The 26646-nt window shown below is 56.7% G+C and overlaps 2 protein-coding genes across 6 annotated transcripts in view; one reads left to right on the forward strand and one right to left on the reverse strand.

Moving 5' to 3' along the window:
• The first annotated feature begins 389 nt into the window (after window positions 1-389).
• CARHSP1 (calcium regulated heat stable protein 1) lies at window positions 390-24185 on the forward strand. Of its 4 annotated transcripts, none has more exons than XM_045460617.1 (4): window positions 390-489; window positions 17866-18030; window positions 18713-18835; window positions 20443-24185. In XM_045460617.1, exons 2-4 carry the CDS (start codon window positions 17873-17875, stop codon window positions 20603-20605), a joined length of 444 nt encoding a protein of 147 aa, XP_045316573.1. In that variant the 5' UTR covers window positions 390-489; window positions 17866-17872; the 3' UTR covers window positions 20606-24185. The 4 variants fall into 4 exon arrangements, with proteins under 4 accessions (XP_045316573.1, XP_045316571.1, XP_045316574.1 ...); XM_045460615.1 differs by lacking the exon at window positions 390-489 and adding an exon at window positions 14860-14991; XM_045460618.1 differs by lacking the exon at window positions 390-489 and adding an exon at window positions 15934-16411.
• The window catches only part of PMM2 (phosphomannomutase 2), a 31314-nt gene continuing 28824 nt past the window's right edge, over window positions 24157-26646 (reverse strand). For both annotated transcript variants that reach the window (XM_045460611.1, XM_045460610.1), the window contains exon 8: window positions 24157-25611. In XM_045460611.1, the coding sequence (XP_045316567.1) occupies window positions 25557-25611 (55 nt within the window). In that variant the 3' untranslated portion in view covers window positions 24157-25556. The remainder of the gene's footprint in view (window positions 25612-26646) is intronic.

The following is a 26646-nucleotide window of genomic DNA, read 5'->3' on the forward strand; positions in this document are numbered from 1 at the left end:
CCTTTCTTTTCCTCCCTTCCGTTCTACCTCTCTTTTTATTCGTTCTCATCGTTCCTGGAGCTCTTTTTCTCCGCTGAAACGGAGGCGCCGCGGACCTTGCGGATTCTGGAGCAGAGGTCAGCTGGGCCTGGACCTGCCGCGGGTTGTTAGGGGAGGGACCTGAACGGGACCTCCACTTTTCAGGGGACTGTTCCGACCGTAGATGCAGCACGGGCGGGCATCCTCCCTGCTCCCGCGCGGGACGAGGGGCCGCGGTCCCCTCCCCCGCCCGGCGACCCGCGCTCCCGCCAGTCCCGCGCTTGGACACAAAGGTCCCGTCGGGGCTGGCCCCGCGCGCCCCGCCCCCTGGCCGTCCGTCGCCCCGGCTCCCATTGGCTGGGAGCTTGTGGAGGGGGAGCCTCGGCGGGCCAGCCCCGCGGAACACGCCCCCTTCCCAGCGAGCCTCTTGCAGTCGGAGCCGAGCAGCTGGCGGAGCGGAGCGGGTCGCAGGTAGGGAGCTCTTCCGGGCCCCCCAGAAGGGGTGTGGCGGGGTGCCCACCCCGGGGCCCCAGGAGCCGCTGGGACGGGACCTCGGCCTCCTCGCGGCCGCGGCCCGCATTCAGGCCCCTCGTGCAGGGTCTTCTAGGCCGCCGGCAGGGGGCTCCGGGCTGGGTCTCTGGGCCCCCAGAAAATCCCCGGCCGCCGCGGCCTGTTTGGGGAAAGCAGGTTACTCACGCCCGGGAAGGGGCGGGTGTGGCAGCAGCGGGAGGGATTGGGGGCTGGCGTCGGGCAGCGCTCGCGGCGTGCAGTGAAAGCCTCTCCCTCCCTTTCTCCTGTGGGCCGGAGCGTGGGTGGGGGACCCGCGGACCGGAGCGGGGCGCGGCACGGGGAGGGGGCGCCGAATCCCAGCCGGGCGGGGCGGGGAGGGCGGGGGGGACCCCAGCCCTCCAGGCGGGGGAGGTGGGGGGGAGCCGCCCTGGCGCCGTGCGATTGGCAGCATCTAGGGGAGGAGGAGCCGCCGGCCGCTCGCGGAGCGTTTGCGCCCGGAAGGGGGGCCTCTGGGCGGAGCAGAAGAACTTCACCCGCGCCCACAGGCTCCCTGCCCGCAGGCCCCGCCGGCCGCCCGTTTGCAGGCCGGAAATACAACGTCGTATTTTGATTTTTTAAAAGGAAGCCCCCGGTCCCCACGTCTTCTCTGGGGTTGGGAGTGGATGTGTGTGTGGAGTGGGCGGATCGGGGATCAGCCGGTTCCACGCAGGGCCTCGGTTCCCACTGGTGGAGTTGTCTCCAACTAGGAGGCCTCCCGGAGGCTCAGGCTCCCCACCTGTAGACCGGTGGTATAACTTCTCCCTCTCATAACGGGATGCAAGAGAGTAGAAGGAGGAGGCTAACCCAGTCCCGGGAGAAATGTCGGCTACAGTCGTATTTTTTACTTGCTTTTGTGATATTTCTCTGTCCCTGTCTCCATTCTTGCTCCTCCTGCCCTTTCGTCACTCGGAAGCCATAGGGAACTTGTAAAAACCATCGGTTCAAATCACCCCCCTGGCTTGAAATCACGGGCTCATGGCCCTAGTTGTCTAAGTCCCAAACTTGTCCACAGGACTTTCTGGGACCCACCACCGCGACCTTCCTCCCCCAGGGCCTTTGCCCCTGCAAGTTCCCCTGCCAGGAATGAGCTCCCCGCCCCATTATCTTGAAGTGATCATTTTAAGACTCAACGCAGAGCCGCCCACCCCCAGCCCTCCGGCGGTTTTCGGCCAGGGCCCTCCCCATCTGCGCTCGCTCTCGGGGCGGCCTTGGTGACCGCGGGCTCTCAGTGCTCGCCTGTCTGCTCTCCCGCCCCCACCTCCCCCAAGTGGCGCAGGAGCCCCTCTGAAAAGAACAGCTTTAACGTTTATTTATTTTGGGGACAGAGAGACACAGAGCATGAACGGGGGAGGGGCAGAGAGAGAGGGAGACACAGAATCGGAAACAGGCTCCAGGCCCTGAGCCATCAGCCCAGAGCCTGACTCGGGGCTCGAACTCACGGACCGCGAGATCGTGACCTGGCTGAAGTCGGACGCTTAACCGACTGCGCCACCCAGGCGCCCCTGAAAAGAACAGCTTTAAATCCAAATGACAGCCCTGCCTTAGTTTAAAGCTAAGTTGTCTCTTCTGCTTATTATGGATCTTTGATAAAAAAATACAATTGCTGAGAAGTCTGTTTTGCTTGCTGTTTGCTACGAGCATTGTGAAACCTTTCTTGAATGTAACCCGCTATGTAATAGAGTAAGTTGTGAAACTTCCTAAATGTAGTCTGGTATGTAATAGAGTAAGTGATTGTACATGAACTAACCGGCATTTCTCGCTTCTGTAAACCTGCTTGCTTAACATATTTTCCCCTTCCCCTTGGTTCCTCAGGTACTTGAGAAAGGGGAGAAATGAGAGACCTGGGCAAACAGTTTGCCTAGTCATCCTGGTCTGTGAAAAACTTAGCTTAAATCCGCTTGCTTAACCAGCTTGTTCCGCTTCTGTACAACTGCTTGGCGTAACCGCGTATTCTTGACCAACCATTAAGACACCCACACCCCAGTTGTGGTTTGACCTAAAGGTGGGGACCAATTAAATTCTGCTAAGTGTTTAAATTAAGATATCAACCAATAACCGCTCTGTAACCGCGAAGAATCCCTAACTTCCCCATAACTTGTTTGTACCTGTCTATAAAAAGGCTGTAAAAACCTCACTCGGGGCCTCTTAGCGTCACCGGCAACGAGTGAGCAGAGGTCCAGGTTCGAACCTGCAGTAAACGACCCCTGCCGCTTGGCTTTGACTTATGGCTCTGGTGGTCTTTTGTGGAAGGTTTCGGAACTTCGGGCATTACATTTGGAGGTCCCACCGAGATCTCCCCCGAGCCCACCAGACTTCTGGTCAACGGGTCGTATCTGATTCCAATCGGTAAGTAAGCCGGCTCTAACGTTCTTCCTTTTCTCTCTGATCTGTGTTTCTTCTCTGGAGAACCGGTTCTGTCTGGAAGCTGGTGTGACCCTGGCGGACGCGCTATAGGGCACCCGGCCGGGGTCAGTTGGAGACGTCCACTGACATCTGGGGGCCTTCTTGGCCCATCTGGGGGCCTTCTTGGTCCATCGGGGGGCCTTTTTGGCCCATTAGGATTCTTTTCTGTGGGCTGCTTACGCCCAACGCGCCTTCGAACTAAATACTTTCATTTTCTCTATGAACTTCCAGAGTGCTAAGAAATATCTCTAGGCGTCTAAAAGAAAAACCACCTAGGCATGCCAATTGTTACCCATATTCTGATGTGATGTGTGTCTGTGTGTCTGTCTGTTAAATTGACTGGAATGATTGTTGGGAGTCAGGGGCACGTGCCTGACTTACCCTATGTGTAGTCCCACGGCGTAAGCTACGGGATTCGAGTGGGCTCTAACCCGATTTCCACGGTGATCCTCATGTGGCTTAAGGCGGTCAAAATCTTTTTGATCCAAGCAGGGGGTTTATACCTGCCCGCCTATGCTAAGAGGCACCTAAGTTCCCGCGAGGGACGCGGACGGGCAAGTACGCGAGTGCTTCTTTGTCAGTCTAAATGTATTGTCACCCCTAGGCCCTTGTAGTAACCGCCATCCTAGCCATAACCCTTTCTGTTGGGCTGGCCGAGACGGCACCAGAAAGTTGGAATCACTGTCAGAGATTCTTGCTGGCTCTTGTTTTTCTTTCGTGCGTCGGATGCTTTATCGGAATTAAGTGTTTTCTCGCCTAATCAGAATTAATTATCCCATCCTTTGTTTCTCTCCTTTCCTTTTTCCTCAGAAGCATAACATGGGCCAAACGCAGAGCACCCCTCTCTCCCTCCTTCTCGCCAACTTCAGGGACGTAAAAGCTAGAGGACACAACTTAAGCCTAGACATTCGCAAGGGAAAGTTGATCACCTACTGCCGCTCTGAATGGCCTACCTTTGGGGTCGATTGGCCTACAGAGGGAACCTTCTGCCTCCCTGTAGTCCTTAAAGTAAAATCAAAAATTTTCCTACCAGGGAAAGAAGGTCACTCGGATCAGATTCCCTATATTCTGGTGTGGCAAGATTTAGTGGAAAATCCACTTAACAGCAGGGTCATGCCAAATCCTAGCAGCTAAACCTATCAACCCTCCCAAGCCGCTAACTCCAACTGCACCCCCTGTTCTCCCCGACAGCCAAGATTTACTTTCCCTTGACCCTCCCCCTTACCAGATTCCTCCTCTTATTCCGCAAGCCGCCCCTATTCCTGCTCCCGACCCCATTTCCCCTGCGCCGGCAGAGCCTCCCATAGCCCAGCCGATAGAAGAACTAGAAAATAGGGAGGCTCAACCCGTGCCCATGTCTAATGGGGGCGCAATCCAAGGGCCGGCTGGGCGTACCCGTGGCTGGGCCCCACGTGAGCCAGGATTCCGCCTCCCTGACTCCACCATAGCTTTACCCTTACGGGAAATAGGGCCTCCCAATGATACAGGGAACCCCTGACTTCAATACTGGCCCTTCTCTACCAGTCACCTATGTAACTGGAAAACCCAGAATGCCCGATTTTCTGACAACCCTAAAGATTTAATAAGTCTCTTAGACAGCGTTATGTTTACCCACCAACCCACCTGGGATGATTGTCAGCAGCTCCTCCATATCCTGTTCACCACCGAGGAGCGAGAAAGAATTCAATTGGAAGCAAGAAAGCTGGTTCCTGGAGATGACGGCCAACCCACTGCTAACCTTGATCTCATTAATGCAGCTTTTCCCTTGACCTGACCCCCACAGGATGACTGGGACTACAACACGGCAGAGGGTAGGGGACGGCTACGCATTTATCGCCAGACTCTAATGGCGGGTCTCCGGGCTGCTGCACGCAAGCCCACTAATTTGGCAAAAGTGTATTCAGTAATACAAAGTAAGACAGAGAGCCCTGCCGCTTATTTAGAAAGATTAATGGAAACCTTCAGACAGTATACCCCCATGAACCCCGAGGCCCCCGAAAATCAAGCTGCTGTTGTAATGGCCTTTGTAAATCAGGCAGCCACTGATATTAAAAAGAAACTCCAGAAGCTAGAGGACCTGGAGGGAAAACAGATTCAGGACTTACTCCGCATTGCCCAGTGTGTCTATAATAATAGAGAGACTCCAGAGGACAGGCAACTTAAAGCTACCGAAAAAATGACCAAAGTCCTGGCCGCTGTTGTCCAAAAGCCCCTGGATAAAGACCAATGTGCCTATTGCAAAGAAAAAGGCCATTGGGCCCGAGAATGCCCTAAAAAGAAAAAGCCACGTCATAATCAAAAACCGTGGCAGCCAAAAACCACACCCGCCCTCTTCACTCAAGATGCAGAATAGGGGGGACGGGGTTCGGATCCCCTCCCCGAACCTAGGGTAACGCTACAAGTGGAGGGGAACCCAGTTCAATTCCTAGTCGACACAGGGGCACAACATTCGGTCTTGATCAGACCCCATGGAAAAATTTCTGAAAAATCTTCCTGGGTCCAAGGGGCTACCGGAATAAAAAAATATCCCTGGACCACCCAGAGGACTGTGGACCTAGGAAGTGGAAAGGTCACCCATTCCTTCCTAGTCATCCCTGACAGCCCCTGCCCCTTATTAGGAAGAGACTTGCTCACTAAAATGGGGGCCCAGATTCATTTTACGCCAGGGGGCCCCCAAGTGACTGGCCCTCACAACCAACCCATGACCATACTTACTCTAAGATTAGAAGATGAATATCGACTCCATCAGGAATCACCCTCACAAAGTCAAAACATAGAGCCCTGGCTCCAGCAGTTTCCAGAAGCATGGGCTGAAACCGGGGGTATGGGGTTGGCTAAACATCGCCTGGCTCTATTCATAGAGCTGAAACCGGGGGCAGATCCAGTTCGGGTCCGACAATACCCGATGTCAATGGAGGCCAGAAATGGCATCACACCACATATCCGTCGCCTCCTAGACTTAGGCATCTTGCATCCCTGCCATTCAGCCTGGAACACCCCCCTGCTGCCTGTACGAAAACCTAACAGTGCGGACTACCGTCCAGTACAAGATCTGAGAGAAGTTAACCGCCGAGTCATGGACATACACCCAACAGTACCCAACCCCTATACCCTCCTAAGTGCCCTCAGCCCAGAAAGACAATGGTATACTGTCCTTGATTTGAAAGATGCTTTTTTCAGCCTGCCTCTGGCCCCCAAAAGCCAAGAGCTCTTTGCCTTCGAGTGGTCTGACCCTGAGAGGGGCATAAATGGGCAACTCACCTGGACCCGGCTCCCCCAAGGATTTAAAAACTCGCCCACCTTGTTCGATGAGGCACTTCACGAGGATCTGGGTGAGTACCAGAATCAAAACCCCGAAGCGACTCTCTTGCAGTATGTCGACGATCTTTTAATCGCCACTGAGACTGCCGAAGCTTGCTTGCAAGGCACCAGGAACCTCCTCTGGACACTTGGTGCCCTGGGGTACCGGGCTTCAGCAAAGAAAGCCCAAATTTGCAGATCCGAGGTAACCTACTTGGGGTATCTGTTAAGAGAAGGCCAACGATGGCTCACTGATGCACGGAAGGAAACCGTCCTCCAAATCCCCCGACCCACAACGCGAAGGCAGGTGCGAGAATTCCTGTGATCGGCCGGGTTCTGCCGCTTGTGGATACCTCGGTTCGCCGAGATGGCTAAGCCTCTTTACCTGGTCACCCGAGAACAGGCACCCTTTGAGTGGACAGAGAAAACTGAGCAGGCTTTCCAGCAAATTAAACTCGCCCTTTTGTCGGCGCCAGCCTTAGGGCTCCCCGATGTCTCCAAACCCTTTCATCTCTTCGTAGATGAAAATAAGGGGGTAGCCAGAGCAGTGCTGACGCAACTCCTTGGTCCATGGCCCAGGCCCGTTGCCTATCTTTCAAAAAGACTAGACCCAGTAGCGGCTGGCTGGCCCCCTTGCCTCCGTATGATCGCTGCTACAGCTCTAATGGTAAAGGATGCTGATAAGTTAACTATGGGACAAGAGTTACATGTTACAACCCCTCATGCCATCGAGGGAGTCCTCAAACAACCTCCTGACCCATGGATAAGTAACGCCCGACTGGTTCACTACCAGGGACTAATATTAAATCCCCTCAGAGTCATTTATGCTCCCCCCCGAACACTAAACCCTGCCTCCCTGTTACCAGACCCGGACTTAGATAACCCCCTCCATGACTGCGCTGAGATATTGGCACAGGTTCATGGAATTCGGGAAGATTTACAGGATCACCCTCTACCAGACGCCGAGGTTACCTGGGTCACTGACGGCAGCAGCTTTGTACATCAGGGTCAAAGGTACACGGGGGGAGCAGTCACAACTGAAACTGAGACTGTTTGGGCAGAGCCTTTGCCAGCTGGCACCTCTGCCCAACGGGCTGAACTTGTGGCCTTAACCAAGGCACTGACTTTGGGAAAAGACAAGAGACTAAACGTATATACTGATAGCAGATATGCTTTTGCTACGGCCCACATACATGGAGCTATATACAGAGAGAGGGGACTGTTAACTGCAGAGGGGAAAACTATCAAAAACAAAGAAGAAATATTGGCTCTTTTAAAGGCACTCTGGCTGCCTAAACGACTAGCCATCATACATTGCCCAGGCCACCAAAAACCGATCACACCGGTGGCCAGAGGAAATAATTTGGCTGACCAGGTGGCCCGAGAGGTGGCCTTATAGGTGGACTATACTTTAATGACCACCCTACCAGACCCTGGTTCAGCTAGTTTACCAGGAAGTCCCACCTACACTAAAGAAGACCTAAACTGGATCCAAAAATTGCCTTTGACTCAGTGCTTTAACGGATGGTGGAGAGCAGCAGACTGTAGCATAATCCTCCCAGAAGAAATGGGAAATAAAGTCTTATCCAAGATGCACCAAGCCACTCATATGGGCACAAGAAAAATGCAAGACTTAATGAGACATGCTAGGATCACCATTAAAGACTCCAGGACAAAAATTGAACAGATAGTTGCTAGCTGTAAAGCTTGCCAACTAACTAACGCTACCAACCACGGGAAAAACCCTGGCTCCAGGACCCGCGGAACCAGGCCGGGAGCCTATTGGGAAGTAGACTTCACCGAGGTAAAGCCTGGAAAATATGGATATAAATATTTGTTAGTGTTTATAGATACCTTTTCAGGATGGACAGAGGCCTTCCCCACCAAGCACGAGACTGCGCAGGTAGTAGCAAAGAAAATGTTAGAAGACATCATGCCCAGGCACGGATTCCCTACCCTAATAGGATCAGACAACGGACCAGCATTCATTTCAAAGGAATAGCGCAGTTTATTGGGGCTGATTGGAAACTACATTGTGCATATAGACCCCAAAGCTCAGGACAGGTAGAAAGAATAAATAGAACTCTAAAAGAGACCTTAACTAAATTGACCATGGAGACTGGCGCTAACTGGGTAGTCTTACTCCCCTACGCTCTGTTCAGGGTGCGAAACTCCCCCTACAAACTGGGATTACCCCCTTTGAAATCATGTATGGAGTACCCCCTCCTATAATTCCCAACCTACAGTCTAATGTGTTAACTGAATTTGATGATCATAAACTTCTTATTTCCCTGAGGGAACTCCAGCGCACCCACCAGGAAGTTTGGCCCAGACTGAGAGCCATTTATGAGACCCTCCTGAGCCGCATCACTACCGACCCGGAGACTGGGTATACGTGTGGAGACATAAGCAAGAGACCCTCCAGCCACGGTGGAAGGGACCCTACATTGTGATCCTCACTACACCCACCGCTCTCAAGGTCAACGGGATCGCCACCTGGATCCATTACACCCACGCCCGACCAGCTGATCCATTTGCGGTTCGAGAAGACTTCGTGCCAGAAGCCAACACCGCCTGGACGGTTGACCAGAGTAAGACCCATCCTTTAAAATTGAGTCTGCGTCAAAAACCTGACCCCAAAAACCGGCTAAGACCAGAGGCCCAGGTGTCCCATACCAAGACAGTTGCAGCAACTCAGGACCCACAATGATCGAAGGAACACTCACTAGCATGCTCCTGCTCACCTCCTACGGACTGATAAGTATTGCGGGCAACCCTCACATACCCTATACTTTAACTTGGGAGGTTTCTAATTGGGAAACCCATGAAGTCTATAATACTACCACAAAGACAGATGTTCCCTTAAATACCTGGTGGCCTGATCTCTATTTTAATTTAGAACAGATGGCTAAGTCAGTCGGACTAGACCACGGAAGGGGAAAGGAAACAAGAAATTTCTTAAGCGAAACAGGGTTTTATGCATGCCCTGGGTTTGGACAGAATGCTCGCACCACATGTGGGGGAGTTCTCAACTACTACTGTAGGTCCTGGAGTTGTGTCACCGCCAATGATGGTAAATCAAAATGGACGGTAACACCTCTTTACATCGACATGTCATTTGTCAGGCCCTGTGACATAGGTTTTTCCGGCCGAGGATATTACTCAGAAAATTGTAACCTTGTTCGTATCAAATTTCTAGAAGATGGAAAAAAAGAAACTAGATGGACCACTGGGCTTAGTTGGGGAATCTATTTGTATCGGGGACCACCCTACTATGCAACTGTTATTCAGATAAAACTAAAGGTAGAACCCAAGGTTCCACCAACCCTAGTAGGGCCAAACCAATCAGTAGGGCCCACAAGTAAGCCTAATCCTACCCGCGGTCCACAAATAAGGGTACTAATTCTCCGGCCACTCAGGTGGTCACTGTAACCAGAACTACTCCAAAAAAACCCCAAGAAATCCAAACCCCATTCAAAGATGACCCCTTATGGGTAATGATAAATAACACCTATCAGGCCTTAAATCATACTAAACCCAATAAAACAGAAGCTTGTTGGTTGTGCTATTCCACAAAACCTCCCTTTTACGAGTCATTAGCAATAGTAGGAGATTATAGCACTGCAAACAACTCAGACACTTGCAATTGGGGACAGAGAAGACCCGGCCTCACACTACCGGCGCTTACGGGAAATGGGACATGTATAGGAACAGTGCCAACAAAATATAGCCACTTATGCATAAATAACAGGAATATATTCAATACTTCAGAAGACTGGATTATTCCACCAAATAACTCATGGTGGCTTTGTTCTCATGCGGGATTAACCCCCTGCCTCTATAAGGATATGTTCAATCAGTCAGAATTTTGTGTAATGGTAATTGTGTTCCCCAAAATCACATACCACACAGCTGAGTATATAGACCAGATGTGGATAGCACCCAAAAGAGTAACTAAGAGGGCACTCATCACTGCAGGGGCTCAAACTCTAGCCACCATACTCGGACTCGGGGCCATCGGAACAGGGACAGGGATCTCGGCCTTAACTCTACAAAACAAGGGATTTAGTATACTTAGAGAAGTGGTTGACAAAGATATAGAAAGAATAGAAACTGCCATCACTTCGCTTGAAAAGTCCCTAACCTCCCCCTCGGAAGTAGTTTTACAAAACAGGAGAGGATTAGACCTGCTGTTCCTACAGCAGGGTGGTCTCTGTGCAGCACTAGGAGAAGAATGTTGTTTCTATGCTGACCACACAGGAATAGTAAGAGATTCTATGGCCAAGGTCCGAGAAGGGCTAAATAAACGAGAAAAAGGAAAGAGAACAGGAGGCAGGATGGTTTGAATCCTGGTTCAGTGCGTCCCCATGGTTAACTACCCTGCTCTCCTCTTTAATCGGGCCTCTGGCCATCCTACTTCTCACTCTCACATTCGGCCCCTGCATCATAAACAAAATTATTAATTTTGTCCAAGACAGGTTCAATGCTATACAATTAATGGTCTTACGAACTCAGTACCAACCGCTCGAGACATTACAAATAGAAAACTGAAGATCCAAGATTGGCTCTTTAGGCACAAGAAAAAGGGGGGAATGAAAAGAACAGCTTTAAATCCAAATGACAGCCCTGCCTTAGTTTAAAGCTAAGTTCTCTCTTCTGCTTATTATGGATCTTTGATAAAAAATACAATTGCTGAGAAGTCTGTTTTGCTTGCTGTTTGCTACGAGCATTGTGAAACCTTTCCTGAATGTAACCCGCTATGTAATAGAGTAAGTTGTGAAACTTCCTAAATGTAGTCTGGTATGTAATAGAGTAAGTGATTGTACACGAACTAACCGGCATTTCTCGCTTCTGTAAACCTGCTTGCTTAACATATTTTCCCCTTCCCCTTGGTTCCTCAGGTACTTGAGAAAGGGGAGAAATGAGAGACCTGGGCAAACAGTTTGCCTAGTCATCCTGGTCTGTGAAAAACAAACTTAGCTTAAATCCGCTTGCTTAACCAGCTTGTTCCGCTTCTGTACAACTGCTTGGCGTAACTGCGTATTCTTGACCAGCCATTAAGACACCCACACCCCAGTTGTGGTTTGACCTAAAGGCGGGGACCAATTAAATTCTGCTAAGTGTTTAAATTAAGATATCAACCAATAACCGCTCTGTAACCGCGAAGAATCCCTAACTTCCCCATAACTTGTTTGTACCTGTCTATAAAAAGGCTGTAAAAACCTCACTCGGGGCCTCTTAGCGTCACCGGCAACGAGTGAGCAGAGGTCCAGGTTCGAACCTGCAGTAAATGACCCCTGCCGCTTGGCTTTGACTTATGGCTCTGGTGGTCTTTTGTGGGAGGTTTTGGAACTTCGGGCATTATACCTCCAGGGCAAGAACTGGGTCCTGTAGCATCGTTGTGGAGCTGAGCCAGACCCAGCGGGGCCCTGGGGGCCCTGGGGCACGGCTGAGGGTGCGTTCTCCTGGGAGGCCAACGGTCTTCCTTTGTCCCGTGGAGTGGCAGAGTCAGGGCTTTTCGTTTGTGTGCCATCAGCAGGGACTGGAATGGGAGGGATTATTCTAGGTCGCCCCATGCCTGACAGTTTCACCATTAGCAACTCAACTATTGTTGGCTGAGCCCTTTGTAGCTGGCACCGTCTGCGCCACGTTCGCAGGCTTGGGGTGCTGCATTACTCTCCCGTTTGACAAATAAAGAAACTGAGGCATGGAGCGGTGAGGTCAAAGAGTAGAGTTGGGCCGAGACTCGGGTCAGCAGCAGCCTTAGCCGCTGGGTGGTGGGGTGGAGGCAACGATGCCGTGTGGGAATACGTGACCTGGGGGTGATGGGGTTCTGGTTACGAGCTGGGGCCGGCCCGGGGGTGGGGGCGGGGCGCGGTGCTGGGGGACCTTCTCGGGGGTGGGGGGTGCTGGTCCTGTCGAGGCCGTCGGGGTGCTCCTGGGTGGGGCGGGCAATGCTGGAGGGGCCGCCGGTCCTTCGGGTTTCCGGCCTCTTCCCGGCACTCTGGGGCCCCGGCGGTGGGAGGGGGGCTGGGGGTGTGCGGGAGAGCAGTTCCCAGAGGGGCACGGCCTGGAGGGGACTCTCTCCGCGGGCTGGCGGCACCCTCTGCCTTGTTTGTGTTTGTCTTTGCAGCCAGCTCTTTTGGCGGGCGCTGGCTGGCGCTCCAGCAGAGGCCGGCCCTGCCCCCCCCCCCCCCCCCCCCCCCCGCTGCCCTCCCCGCCCCTCCCCTGCAGCTCTCCTTGCCTCCCCCGCCCCTCCCCTGCATCCCCTCCATCCTCTCCCTCCCCCGCGGGAGCTCGCTCTCTCCCGAACAATAGAAGGGAATGTGGCGGAGGCCAGCCTCAGGCCCCCTCCTGGGGCCTCTCTTGCTTCCTGGGACCCTTCTGTCGGGCCTCAGCGGAGCTGACCTGCCCCTCAGTTCCCCCATGTTGGGGCCCAGCTGGACTGGAGCTCGGGAGGGGAGTCCCCGAGTCTCAGCCTCAGTTTACAAAGGAGGAACCTGGGCTGACAAAGGAGTAACTGGCTGACTCCTCTAGAACCTCACCCCTTTCCGCCCCAGTTTCCCTTTCACCCACCTGGTTCCAGCCAGGGCCCTGCCACCCACTGGCTGTGAGGGTGGGCAGGTCGTCAGCCCGCCCAACTCTGGGGTTTCTGTGCCTTCTGTGGACCAGTGGCACCTGGCTCTCCGGGAGCACTTTTGAATTCCAGAGTCTCGGGGCCCCATCCTCGACCTTCAGAAGCAGATTCTGCATTTTGTCCCCCTCCCCAGAGACTTGTGGGGACACTAAAGTGTGAGCACCTCTCTGTGCCTTAGTTTCCCCACCTGTAAAATGGGGATGATAAAAGCACCTCCCCTGTTGTGCGGGACGTGGGGACGCATCTCGCTCCGTCTGGCCCCAGTGCCCTGCCCCCTTCCTTTTGTGTGGACTAGTTCGGAGCCCTCCCCACGCGGCAGCAGCGGCCTGGCCCTGCAGCTGGGTGTCTGCCTTCCCCCAGCCAGAAACCCACACAAGGCTTTCCAGTGTAAGCTTGGTGTGGTCTGGCTTTGCCAAGAGCCACACAGAACGAAGCATGCCACTTGGAACCAGGTCTTGCTCCCCCACATCTCCACCTTCCTACCCTCAGATGTGTGAAAGCTACCAAGAATGGAGCCTTGGGAAATGAATTGTGAACTCCCTCTCACTAAAGTGTGAATGGTTGAAAACACTGCCAAGGCTCCACTCCCTGGACTAAGCACCCTGCTCTTTGGCTTAAGACTGACTCATCCTTGATGGGTTGGTGGGTTCTCAGGGCAAGAGGGCAGGAGGTGGGGGCTAATGTAGGGTTATCTGGAGCCCCCAGATACGTGAGGGGGTTGATGGGGGGCGGGTTGGGAAGGCCCGATTCTGGTGCCTGGCTGAACTCCGACAACCTAAGAGGAGGACCAGCCTGGCCTGTGGAAAATTCCCAGGCTATTTTGGGTTGAGGCCCCCTTCTCCACCCTTTCCTGGGATCTGGTTGGAGGCCTTGCTGACATAGCCCTCCCTGAGGGCAGCCAGGGTGGGCGTGGCTTCCTGACTCCCTCACCTCTAGACCCTGGGTCCCCCCTCCCCTGGCTGAGCATTGTTGAGGACCTGGGGCGGTAGCTGATGGAGGTGGGGGAGTGGGAGGGGAGCACCCCCCCCAGACCACCTGCTTTGAAATGCAAACCCTCATTCCCGCCCCCCTCCCCTGCTTGCTTTTTCTCCATGACATTTTCACTGTCCCACATACTGTGGGTTTCACTAGTTTACTTACTAGCTGGGGGACCCAGGCAAGTTACTTGACACTTTGTGCCTCGGTTTTGCCATCAGTGAAATGGAGATGAATGAGCTGTGATGCGTCAAGTGCTGTGAGCACTTCCGGGTTGCAGGACACTCTTCTTGTCCTGGTGGTTGTGGGGCTCCGGTCCCTGAGCCCAAGCTCCTGTGGGCAGGAATTAGCTGTCCTGGTTTCCATTTCCTGTGCCTAGTGGGGGGCCCAGTAACTGTTACTTGGAAAGGATGCAGCCTTCGTCCGTCCTCGTCCTCGGGTGCCCCGTTCCTCTGATGCCCTAAGTGGCCAGTGTGCTCGGGGAGTGGGGGGGGGGGGCATGTGCGGCCCCCGCTGGTCCAGTAGTGTGCACACACAGGCAGTGACATGCCCGTGTGTGTGTGTACACACATATACTTGTGCGTATACACATATACACGTGCACACAGCACAGTGGCTGTGACGTGCCTTGGCAGGAGGGATGTTGGTCCGAGTTTGCTGCAGATCGGAGGCCCATCCCAGGTCTGAGCTTCGGGCACCTGTCTGCACCCTGCTTCTGCAGGGGGGAGTTGAGCGTGTGGGCTGCTCACGGAGGGCGCTGGTCGCAGATCGCGGCCCTGCCTCCTCCCGCCCTGGGCTGTGCTGGGGGGTGTGGGGCCGGGCTTCGGGACCCCTCTCCCCATCTGTGCTTGGGGGGGCAGCAGCGGCTGCTGGGTTGGCTCCTGGGTGACCGGCTGCCCCCTCCCCCAGCTGTTTTCCTTACAGCTGGACTCTGACCCGACCTCCCCCACACAGAGGCCATTCACTGCTGGGCCCTGGGGGTGGGCTGGCTCCTGGCCAGGCCCCAGCTGCTCTCCTCCAGCTCAGATGGCCGGACAGAGGCAGGCAGGGGGTGGTGAAGGCCCCAGGGTCTCCCCGCACCCCTCCATCCCGGTTTCTAACACTGCCAGGTGAGTGGGACGGTCCCCACCCCCGCTGGACTGTGCCAGCTGGAGCATGCCGAGCGCACAATGGCCGCCAGCCGATGCTCCTGGTTCTGGGGCTGGTTGAGAAGGGAGCCCTGCTCGGGGCGCCTGGGCGGGTCAGGAGGTTAAGCATCTGAATCTTGATTTCGGCTCAGGTCATGATCTCACGGTTTGTGGGTTTGAGCCCCGCATTGGGCTCTGTGCTGACAGCACAGAGCTTGCGTGGAATTCTCTCTCCCTCTCTCTCTGCCCCTCCCGTTCACGCTTTCCCTCTCTCTCTCAAAATGAAAATGAAAATTAAGACAAAACCAAACAAGAATTTAAGGAGAGAATCGTGCTCTGTGCCGGCCCCAGCTCTGGGCCCTAGGGACGTGGAGGGACCCTGTGCAGCCCTCAGGTTCCTTGCCCGCCAAGGCTGTGGGCTGCTCTTGGCATCTCTGAGGGCTGGGTGTATTTGGGGATTCGGGGATGCTGGGATGGAGAGAAAGGGGCCCCTAATTTGAGCCTGTTGCATTAATTCAGGGGGAGGTGGGTATGGTAAGGGGCATGGGACTGACAGATGGACAGATGGGTGTGAGGAGAGGAAGGCGCACACGATGTTGTTGATCCCCGTAGTTCCTCAGCCGGCCCTCTCCCGGCTCTCTGTCCCTGGTGCCCACCACACTGCCCCCTTGCTGGCCTTCAGCCACACCTGGGTGGGCTCTTGCCAACCACAGGGCCTTTGCATGGGCTGTTCTGTCTGCCTCGAAGAGCCTCCCTCTCTTTTTGGAAGGTTGACTCTTACTGTTTGGGACCCAGCTTTCCCCTCATTAGAGAATCATCTCCACCCTGGTACTCTGTCTCCCCGTGTATTTCTTACCAGCCCTTCTGGGAATCTGTAGCGATCTTATTCATGTGTCTATTTACCTGTTTATTCTCTGACTCCAGACTCAGGCCCTGTGTCTCTAGTGCCATGAACTAGGGCCTGACACTGATCACCTGTTTGTTGAATGACCTTATGATGGCAGTTATAACAGTCCTAGCTGATAGGCCCTGCTCACTTGTTTTGGGTAGATAGCGTGCTGAGTGCTTAGCGTAGTATTTCATTTCAGCTTCATGGCCGTGGTGTGAGGTCAGATGTGCCTGACTCCAGAGGAGGAGAAGGAGACTGGACAGAAGAAGAGAGGGCTGTTCCCTCCCCCTGGTGTCCCATCTGCTGTCCTGGGAGGCCTGGGCAAGGCGCTCCCTTCTCTGGATCAGCACCCTTCCCAGAACCCCAAGCATTGGAACATTCCAGGACTCTATGACCTGTATTGGTGGGTGGTGCTGGAGCCCTGACCCCCCAGCCGAGCAGCCGGGGCCTGCATGAGGTGGGGGCTCCCCGGTCCTCCTTGGCGGTGGCTGCAGCTGAGAGAAGGGTCAGGAGGTAACTATGTCACTTCCTCCAGGCGGGCAGCCGGCCTTCTCCCTTCCCAGCCAGGCAGAACTAAGGCCACACGGCTGTGTGGGGGACTGAGGGGAGACTCAGGGGAGGGGGACAGGTTGGGGGGAGGAACCAGGCCTGTTCCTTGGGGGGTTTGGGTTGCGGGCAGAGGCAGCTCTGCTGGGTGATGTAGGTTGAAACCCCAGTGCTCTGGGGCCACTGAGTCCGTATAAATGAGGGAAGCAGGGGTGGCGAACGGGAGTTCGAGGTTGTCAGAGCTTCGAGTTTTGTTTTTCCAAGAGTAGTGGGAAGCCTGGGTTGGGATGTTTTCAGTGTGAAAACCCTGTGTGAGCCACATAAGCCCGTCGGCCTGCTTCCGTCCCACCGTGGCGTGCCTGGGTGAAGGAGGAGTTCGGGGTTCCCCTGCCATCCCTGCCACGGGGCCCCGCTCTGGTTCGTGTCCTCTGCAGGTGCCGGGGGACGCCCACTCGGCCGCCCCACTTTGCAGATGGGGAAATTGGTCCCAGAGAGCGGAAAGGACTTACCCAAGCCCCTCTGGCTCCTGAGCTTTGCTTTCTTTCCTGGTGACCTTGAGCCCAGGCCGAGGTAGCGCGGGTGCCTTGGCAGTCGGTCACATGTTCAGTGCAATGGCCACGTCCTGCTCTTGGCAAAAGTGCCAGAGTCCTCTTCCCCCAGGCCCCCAGCCGGGTCTGATCCCACCTCTGATACATGTTAAGGGTCACCGAGGGAACTGGAGGTCCTGGCGGCCAGTGACCCAGGCAGGTTGCAAACTGACTGAGCGCCTGGTGGAGATGGCTATCTTGGCGATGGTCCTGCCACTGAGGGTCCCTCAGGCCCACTGTCCTAGATGCAAGCTTGTGACGGCCCCTGGGGAATCCAGACCTGGGGTCTGCGCCTCTCGGGTGTGTGTCCAGAGTTTCTCGGGGGAACGCGGTGTGCTCTGCCCTCTTTTACCTCCGCCTTCCGGAACCACAGTGCCTGGCTAAGTGCTTGACTTAGCAGGTCAAGGCTGTTGCGTGGCTGGAGTGTGACCTAGGTAGCTGGCAGTAAAGGATCCCTGCCCGCCTGCCCTGCCTCCCTCGCCGCCCCCTTCCTTCCCTCCCTTTCACAAGTATTGACAAAGTGCCCTGAGTGTGCCGGGGGCACAGAGGGGACTGATGGCATCCATGACGTGGGGCGAGCAGGCATTTCCTGGCAGAGCGATGCCCGAGGGAGGCCGCGGCTGCCGCGGGAGCCGAGGAGGCACCTGACCCAGCTGGGGCGAGCCTGGCCTGCTGCCGGATAAGGTGACCTCCATGCCGAGTGAGCCTCGCGCCTGCATTGCGCAGCCGAGAATGTGGGTCTCCGATGGGAGACTGTCAGACACGGGGGTGGGCTGCATCCGGGGTCCCCCCTTGCAGGGCATGAGCCCCTGAGAGCCCTCGGTGTCTTCCTAGGTCAGCCATGTCATCTGAGCCACCTCCACCGCCACAGCCCCCAACACACCAGGCTTCGGTCGGGCTGCTGGACACCCAGCGGGCCCGAGATCGGTCACCGTCCCCTCTCCGGGGCAACGTGGTCCCGAGCCCGCTGCCCACCCGTCGGACGAGGACCTTCTCGGCGTGAGTCTCGGGCTAGCCTCCTGCCCAGGGCCAGAGTCATTGTATCTGGCCATCTCTGTGACTCAGTGTCCCAGTCTGTCACATGGGGAGACTTGGGTTGGGGTAAGGACTGGTGAGGCACCCTGTAAACTCTGGAAGGCAATGCCCCAGGTCCCTTGAGCCTGTGGCAGGCTGGGGTTCATAACAAGTAGGAAATCACTGGGGTCTTAAATCAATGGGTTTTAACCACGCACAAGCCTCTTCCTTTGTCGGACCGACCTCGACTTCCTCAGCTGCAAAATGGGGACAGCAGCAGGCTGGGGCACAGTGCTGCAAAGGACCTGCACAGTGCCTGGGAGCTGTAGATCTCAGGCCCAAGTTGTAGAGGCTGCTGCCGTCACTAGTAGTCTTCAGAGGGATGCTCGGAGAGCTTTTAGTCTAACCCCCTTTTTGGGTAGAGAAACTGAGGCCTGAGAAAATTTGCTGGGGTCGTCAGAGAGTCACTCTTATTAGAGTCTTTGTGAATGGCTCCCAGAGTTGTGCAGTGCACAACCTGCATAGCTGTACATAATGGCCCTGGTTACTATCCGGGGCATGGCTTTTAAGGGGGCACTGGGATGAGCTGGGTATGCCTCAGGAGAGTGGGTGGCTGTTCTGGAGGGCTGGTAGGGGCCCCCACTCACACTTTCCCCCCCTCTTTCAGGACGGTGCGGGCTTCGCAAGGTCCTGTCTACAAAGGAGTCTGCAAATGCTTCTGTCGATCCAAGGGCCACGGCTTCATTACCCCGGCCGATGGTGGCCCCGACATCTTCCTGCACATTTCTGAGTGAGTCAGGGCTGGTTTGGGCGGTTTGGGGCTGGGCAAGGAGGCAGGGGGAGTGTGTGACTGACAGGCGCTGCGTGTGAGGGCGTGAGCCTCTGCCTGTGACCTGTGTGTGACTGTTTGGGGGTGGGGCGTGTGGGAGGCTGCAGGTGACAGTCTGCACGTGTATGTGACGGAGAGCGAGACAGAGGGAGAGAGGGAGAGACTGTTGAGAACCATGGGATGGGTCCGGTGGATGGGAGGGGTGTCACTGAGCTGCGGAGTGCGTGTGACCCAGAGTCTGACTTCCTGCCTGCCTTGGGGGAGCCACTCAGTGAGGCTGGGGGCTGCCCAGCCCCTCTGCTCCAGGAAGGAAGTTTGGAGCTGGACCCTTTCTCCTGCGACTTGCTCACTGACGTCCTTCCTTCCTGAGTGTCTGGAAACCCTTGGGAGGCTGAGGCGGGGCCCGCACGTCCGCGGCCTTGAGGCTGGAAGGCATCCAGCGGCCCGTGCTTCGCTCCCTCCCCCAGTCAGCCTTCAGCTCTGTGGGGACCGAATCGGGCACCGCCTTGCCCCTGCCCCGTTCTTTGGCCTCTGCACCCCCAATCTTTTAGTCTGTGGCAGGCCGAGTCCTATGCCACATGGCAGACCGGGCAATATATAAACATCCTGTTTTTGGAGATAGGGTACCATTGCAAATGTCTGTTGTGAGGGGAGAATTATCCCTCCTTTACCTCTTGCCCCCCCAAAGTCCTTACACGTCAGGCCTCGCACAGGCTCCCGGAGAGTACAGACAGCAGCAGGGCGTTAAAGCCACGCATCTGATGGGTGCGTGAATGCATATGTGGCTGTGAAAATGTGTCTTCATGTCGCCTCTTTCCGGAAGGGATCTGTAGTGGTTTACAAGGATATTCGCAGTGCACCATGAAAAATCAGTAAGGAAAACCGGGGGCGGGGGTGGGGGCGGGGGCGAGTCAGAGAGATGGACGTGCGGCATCCTGGTGGCCCGACCAAAGAGGGAAGCACCGTTGGCCACGTGCGCTTTCCCTCAAGGCGAAATCCCTCAGATCAGTTCCAGGATCTGAAGGGGATTTTCCTCTTGCTGGAGGTGTCCTCGGGGGGCATCAGCATGGGCACCTCACCAGGGTGGGTGAAATGGTGACTTGTGTCCCATAGGGAGTACGGTCACAGGGAGGGGACCCTCCTGGAACTCGCGTTCAGCACGGAAGGGACTTGCCTTCAGTCTTGCTGGGTGTCTGGGAAGCGGGAGGGCAGAGACGCACGCAGCTGGGGTTTGGGGCTCTCCTGGGACCAGGGCGGCTCTCAACCGTGATGCTGACGGCCTTGTTCTCTCTCTGGCCCAGACCGGCTCTCCCTGCTCTTGTGTCCACAGGCCCGTGACACCCATGCGACGGACAGTATGAGCTCCTGCAGAGGCAGAGCTCGGTCTGGGCCTCAGAGTGCGGGGAGGCTGGGGGGACCTGGTCCCGCAGAGACACGGTGGCTCCCTGGTGGCAGGGCAGGAGGGGCAGGTGCTCCAAAAGCTCGGGCTGGGGTCCTGGGTGCGGCACGGAGCTGAGTGAGGCTTTTGTGGGCGCTGGGCACTGAACGCTGTCTCCCTGCTCCCACAGCGTGGAGGGGGAGTATGTCCCCGTGGAAGGCGACGAGGTCACCTATAAGATGTGCTCCATCCCCCCCAAGAACGAGAAGCTGCAGGCTGTGGAGGTGGTCATCACCCATCTGGCCCCGGGCACCAAGCACGAGACCTGGTCCGGCCACGTCGTCAGCTCCTAGGAGATGCCGGAAGCATCCCTTCTCCTGGGCTCGCGGGAGACTCTGGGGGGGAGGAGGAGGCAGAACCAAACTGCAGATGACGGTCTACCGCTTGAGATGGGGCTTCAGAGCGGGGAGCACGGTCCCTTTCAAGCATCTTCCGGAGGAAGGGGCGATGGGGACAGGCACTGGCATGCTCTCGGCCACCAGCACAGCCTTGGACCGTTCCAACAGCCTCTCACCATCTGAAAAGCATTAAAAGCATGGAAAAAGGAGGGGTGCCCGCTGGTGGCTGAGTGGATGGTCCAACCCCAGCCCCGGGGGTGGGTCAGGTGGGCGCTTCCCCAGCCCACAGAGTCCTTGTGCCCCTGGGCTGGAGGCTCAGAATCCCCAGATCCAGCCCGCCCCGGGGGCTGACGGGAGGCCCTATGCGTTTCCCACCTGCGCCTACCCTCCTTGTGTCTGTGTTTGGCCCTCAGCAAAGCGGGCTCTTTTCTGTTGGTCTGTTTGGTTTGTTCTAGGGGAGCTGGCCTCACCGGGCAGGGGGGCACGAGAGCGGGGGGTCTTTGGTGCCTTTGCAGCGGGAAGAATCCCAACTGGGCGCCTGGGAAAAGAGTTTCCCCAGGAGCCCTGAGGCCTCCCCTCGGCCATGCCGTGCTCAGCTGAATCCTCTCTCCTCCTGCCCTCAATTTAGCAGACAGTTCACAGCTGTGGTCATTTAGGTGGTGGGTCGGGGTGGGGGGTGGGAGAAGGGCGGGTCTTTGTTTAAAATCAGAGCTCGGTCCAGAACCCTCCGGAACAGAGTCGGTCGGTCGTGGTGGCTCGCTTCTCAACAGCCTGGTAAAGTCAAAACTTGGAGGAGAAAATGCCTCTTTGGTGATGGGGTTTTCCTGAAAACTGGTGTTAAGAAAAGCTGAGGGTTTGTTTGTTTGTTTGTTTTCTTCTCTACTAACCAAGGCTTTTGCCCAGGGCCAACCCTGTTTGCACTTGGCTGTCGACGTTTCAAACCCTTGTAGATATTTTCCATACACAAGTCCTGAGGCTTTTCTTTGCAGTGGCTTGCTTTGGCTCTAAGGGTGATGTAAAAATAGAAATAGCTGGGTGGGTGATAATGTTTTGAAATGTGTGGCTTCTGTGTACTCAAAGGTACGTTTTGTCAGTTGCAGGGAAGTGAACCCTGTAAAGCTGGCTTGGAAGCAGACGGCAATGTTGCCAAGGAGGGAGGGCGGCCGATGGGTTGTGGAAGAGGCGAGGCCGAGTGCCTCGGTCTGTGGATGGATTTGTCTTTAAGCGTAGGAATGGCTTCCTTTGCAAGATAGAACTCTTTGGTTCATGACCGGTGGGAGCTGTCTGAAAATTGGCAAATAGCGTTTGGCTGTGTGCATGCGAACAGCCCTCTGTGGTCAGCGGTGGATCTGCCATTTCCTGGCCTGTTGTGCCCCTCGAAGGGTCCTCGGTCTGCTGCCTCTGCCTTCTGCTGGGTCCGGGGTGGCCCTTGCCCTCCAGCCTGTTTCCCGCAGGCCCGCTGGAGACACCACACTTCCTGAGCCACTTCTGCCAAGGACCTTCGGGCTCCCAGAGGTCGAGAGCCTGCGTTTAAACCCCACCCCCGGGGGTGTCCCTGGCCTTGGCCTGGCCTCGGCGGTCGGGGCTCTTTGCGGACACGTTCTCGTTCTCGTTCTCGGTCGGACACAGAGTCTCCATTTACAAGAAGCTCTGGGAGGAGCCTGGTGCCGGTGACGAGCTGGGGTGGCGTCCGGGATTCCTTCCCTCTCTCCTCCCGCCCGCCACCTCTGTCTCAATAAAGTGTGTTCTGTGCAAGGCTGGGTGTTGTCCATGAGGGTGGAGGCCGGCTTCTTGAAGCCAGCCGGTAAGGGCGTCTTTCCAGACGGGGCTGACCCCCTGCTCCACCATCTGGCTTTTGTGGCTGCTGAATAAGAGAGTGGGATCATCCCCTTTTCTGTAATCATCACATTCTCCAGCGTAGGGCGGCTTAGCAGTAGAGGGTGGCTTCGCGTGAGCAAAATGCCACTGACTGCATCAGCTGTGGCTAAATGTTGATGCATTTGGACGTCTCCCGCGTGAGCAGGAGCAGGGAGAGGCAGGGCCGGCCGGACAAAGGTTAGTCGGGAAGCAGGAGGTGCGAAAGCCTGTGGTCTCCTTGTCTGGGAGCGCAGCGGGAGATGCAGGGCTGCGGGCGGAGGCTGGGCCGTTCTGGGTTGGACTTTGGGTCAGGCTGGGATGGTCTTGCCCGGCCAGCGTCTCCAAAGGGCGGGTAGATCATTTTTATTAGCGCAGAGGTGGATGTTTTTACTGCGGTACTGATTTTCAAAGTGAACTGGGGAAACGTCCAGTCAGCCCCTTGAACCTGGGTAGGGAGAAGTTGAAGTAGGCATTTATTCACAACAAGGAGACGTGTCCCAGCGCCGCACTCGGCATCGGACGGGCAGCCTGGAGAGGGTGCCCCAGTCCAGCTCCGAGTGAAGGGTTGAGCGGTGGTGGGAGGGAGCCCGGGGCCTGGCTGCGGGGGCAAGTGGCCCGACGGGCCAAGGACAAGAGCAGTTAAGCAGGAGGAAGCAGCAGTTGGAGAGGAAGTGATTCAGGGCCTCCGCCGCTTTGCCCGAATCTGCAAGATGGGCCCAGCTCTGTCGTCCAGGGGCCGCCCGCCCGCTGGCTGGAGAGACCTCACAGGACCTCCTGCGGATCCCGAGACCCACGTTCCCTCCCTCGGGATGGAGAGCTGGCGCCTCCCTCCAGGCGAGGACGGCCTTCCTGGGGGTTCTCCCTCCAGTAGCCCCGGGTGTGCCCTCCTCGCGGCCGCTGAGTCCAGGGCCAACCTCTGCCTCCCTCTTGCTCAGCACTCAGCTGTGGTGTGTGTTTGTTGTGATGGTGTCCGTCCTGCCTGCTGAGGGACCCCCCTCCCCACCCTGCCCGGCCCCGGGGGGGCGGGGGGGGGGACTAGCAGTGGCTGCCCTGCAGGGTTCCTGGGGGCTAGTTCAGTTAGTAGTAGCTCGGCTGCAGGTACTTTAAGCCCCCCACAGAGGTAGGGCTGCACCCCACCTGACAGACCAGCAGACGAGCTGGGGTGAACCGGTCCCGAGTTCCCCGGCTGGTCTGCGGCACAGCCAGGGATTGAGTCCCGGCAGCGAGGTGCACACGTTGTTCTGCGTTATGTGTCCCCGTTGCAGTGGGAGGGCAGGAGGCAGTGCAGAGGGAAGGCCTGGGAGGTGAAGGGCCCAGCCTGCCGGCCTCAGGGCACCCGGGCAGGACTCCCCAGTTATAAAGGTTAGGACAAGTGTGAGTGAGACTCCATTGTCTTGCTTTGCTGTAGCAAGTTAAGGAACCTTCCAGGGAATCATGGGTCCTTACCCCTGGGCAGGAAAGCTCATGCCGGCAGGCCTGGATGCTCGAAGCCCTGCCCCTGCAGAAACACCGGGAACCAGTGTCAGAAACGGTGGCTTTTGGATCTGCACGGGCTGGGCTTTCTTTCCTGAATCTGAGCGGATACCACAGCTAAGCGTTCACTTCGCCATTCGTGTGACAAAGGAAGAAAAAGTCATCAGAATGAGAAATAGGAAACAATAAAATCACTTTAATTTGCTTCTTTTCATTGTGAAAGGTCATTACAACATCATTTGCAAAATTCAACAAAAGGTGCCACGGGGTAGCTGTGTCCTGGGAACCACTGTGCCACGTCACCCTGTGTTGTCATGCGGGCAGACTGCCCCCAACCGGACCGTGCCGAGACAGGCCTCGGGGTCCCCAGCAGGCTTGGACGGAAGCCGCTTCCGTGGAGATGAAAGCACCTGGCGGGGGGGTGGGGGGTGTGTGTGCAGACGCCCGGTCAGGTCAGCGGGCCCCGTGCGGAGGCCGTGCCGTGGACTGGAGTGGACGGAGGGTTTGTGGGTCCTGACACGTCCAGTTTCTAAAAGGTGACACGCGAACCGTTTCCCTGGAAGGGCCTGTTCTGCTGGGCCCTGGGGCTGCCTTCCACTTGAAGTCCGAAGCAGGGGTGAGGGTCACGGGCCCAACCACCGGGCTGTTCCCACCCCTCAGGTCACTGTGTGGGGGAGGCCGGAGCGGGCATGCAGGTTCATGAGATCTGCGGAGAAGCAGGCCGCTCGCGTTCCGGGAACCCTCCAGGCTCTTCCGTGATCCCTGAGAAAGTCGAGGTGAGTAAGGCCCCTGGGGAGCCTGCCGGGCACAGCAGGGAGAAGTAGGATGCCCGGGGCTGGTGTCTCTCAGCCCAGCCCGGGGCCTGCACGTGGGGGCAGGACCGCCTGTCCCTTCCCGTCCCCCTCGCACTGGAAAAGTCAGAGAAGCAGGGGGCTCCCCCGAGTGTAGTGAATCCGGGCTCCCCTGCACCCCAGGCCAGCTGAGGTATGAGGCCCTTGGGGTCAGCGGTCACTTAGCGGCCACCATGGAGCCCTTGGTTCAACGCCCCCCCGCCCCCCGCCCCTGCCGCCCTTCCACCCCCAGGTGACCCTCGGGCAGGAGCTTCACTTCCGGGAGGTGATTTTCAACTTCAGTCCCAGGGTGGGACGGCTGTAAACATCCTGTCCTTTCCCACCACCAAATCCCCCTTGTGGTACTGACACCGGGGGTCCAGACATTAACGCCTGGTACGTTTTTTACAAGACCATCGAGAGGGAGGGGCCGGGCACATTCGTTCTTTGTATCATCCTAGGATGATGGGGAAGTGTCCCCAGAAAACCGTAAGTACCATGATCGCATGTATGGAGGGTCTGAGGCTCGGGGTTGGGGGCGAAATCTGGTTGGAGGTGTTCCTTCAGGCCGTTCGTGACAAGTCTGGCTGCCTCCGGCATCGCCAGGGCCGGGGGTACCCGAGGCCGGACTGTGTGGGGATCCTGGCATGTGAGGGAGGCCTGTCGGCAGGACCCCTGCCCTCCCTCGGAGGAGGGGCGCTAGGAGAACAGCTCTTCACAGATCCTGCGGGTGTCCTCGGGCGCCGTCACCGTGTAGCCCACGGTCCTCGGGTCAGTGAAGATCTCGTGGTCGTTCCCGCCCTGCAAAGACAGGAAGGCAGATGTGGGCACCGTCGGGCGTGGGCTGCGGGGGAAACAAGGGAGGGGCCTTCTTCACAGCAGTCACCGGTTCCCGGGACAGGAACAGCATGAGCACCGTCACTGCTGAGAAGGGGTTCGTCACCTCCTCTTGAACTGCAATCTAGCTTGGAACGTGTAATTATGCCTTTGAAAGGAATCGTGACGCTCTGGGGCAGATGTGAGGCTTATTTTTCTGTAAAAGCAAGCACGGGTGACAGCACGCCGTCTGCCGTCCTTTGCCCGGACCGTGCCTGAGCTGTCCTCGCAGGTCACAAGGACACACAGCCCACAGCGGTGCTGCCTTTAGAACTTGGGGCCACGTGGACACGACGGTCTCCGAGCCTGCAGCAGCCAGAGGTGACAACTGAGCACTGGGTGGCACGTGGCCGGGGCGACAGGGGAACTCGGTTCATGTGACTTCGATCCGTTTAAACTTCAACGGTGCCTGTGGCTGCAGCGAGAGCCAGGCCCGGGTGCATATCCCGGCTGCACTGCCGACTAGGGGTGCCGCATGGCCCGGCCCTGCCACCACCCTCCCCCTCCACCCCCCGCCCCCGTCTGCTGGAATGGTGGGGAGTGGGGGTGGTCGCCAGGTCAGCAGCTGCCTGGGGCTCCTGCGGCCCTAGGCGTCCACGTGTTGCTTCGCCTGGGGCGCCGCTAGGAGCTGAGGGCAAGGCTAGGGGGCCCCGTGCTGTGGGTCGCCCCCCCCCGCTCGTAGTCCAGCCGCTCTCACCCTCCCTGAGCTGCAGGAAAGCCCCTGCTTTTGTTCTCCTGCAAGTTCCTCCATTTTCCTCACGATATTGGACAGTCTACAAAACCTAGGAAAATCAATTAGTTTATAATCTGATGAAAACAAATGGAGAGAAAAAATGGCTTTTTCTCATAAAGACTACAGGAAAATCTGACCTCCCTTTAAAGGACTGACGGACACTGAGGTCACCCCTGCGCTCGTTTCCCCCAGGCTTCAGGAGGGGCCGCTGCCGGGGCCCAAAGTGT

This window comes from Leopardus geoffroyi, chromosome E3 (assembly GCF_018350155.1).
Source record: "Leopardus geoffroyi isolate Oge1 chromosome E3, O.geoffroyi_Oge1_pat1.0, whole genome shotgun sequence".
NCBI classification, from domain to species: Eukaryota; Metazoa; Chordata; class Mammalia; order Carnivora; family Felidae; genus Leopardus; species Leopardus geoffroyi.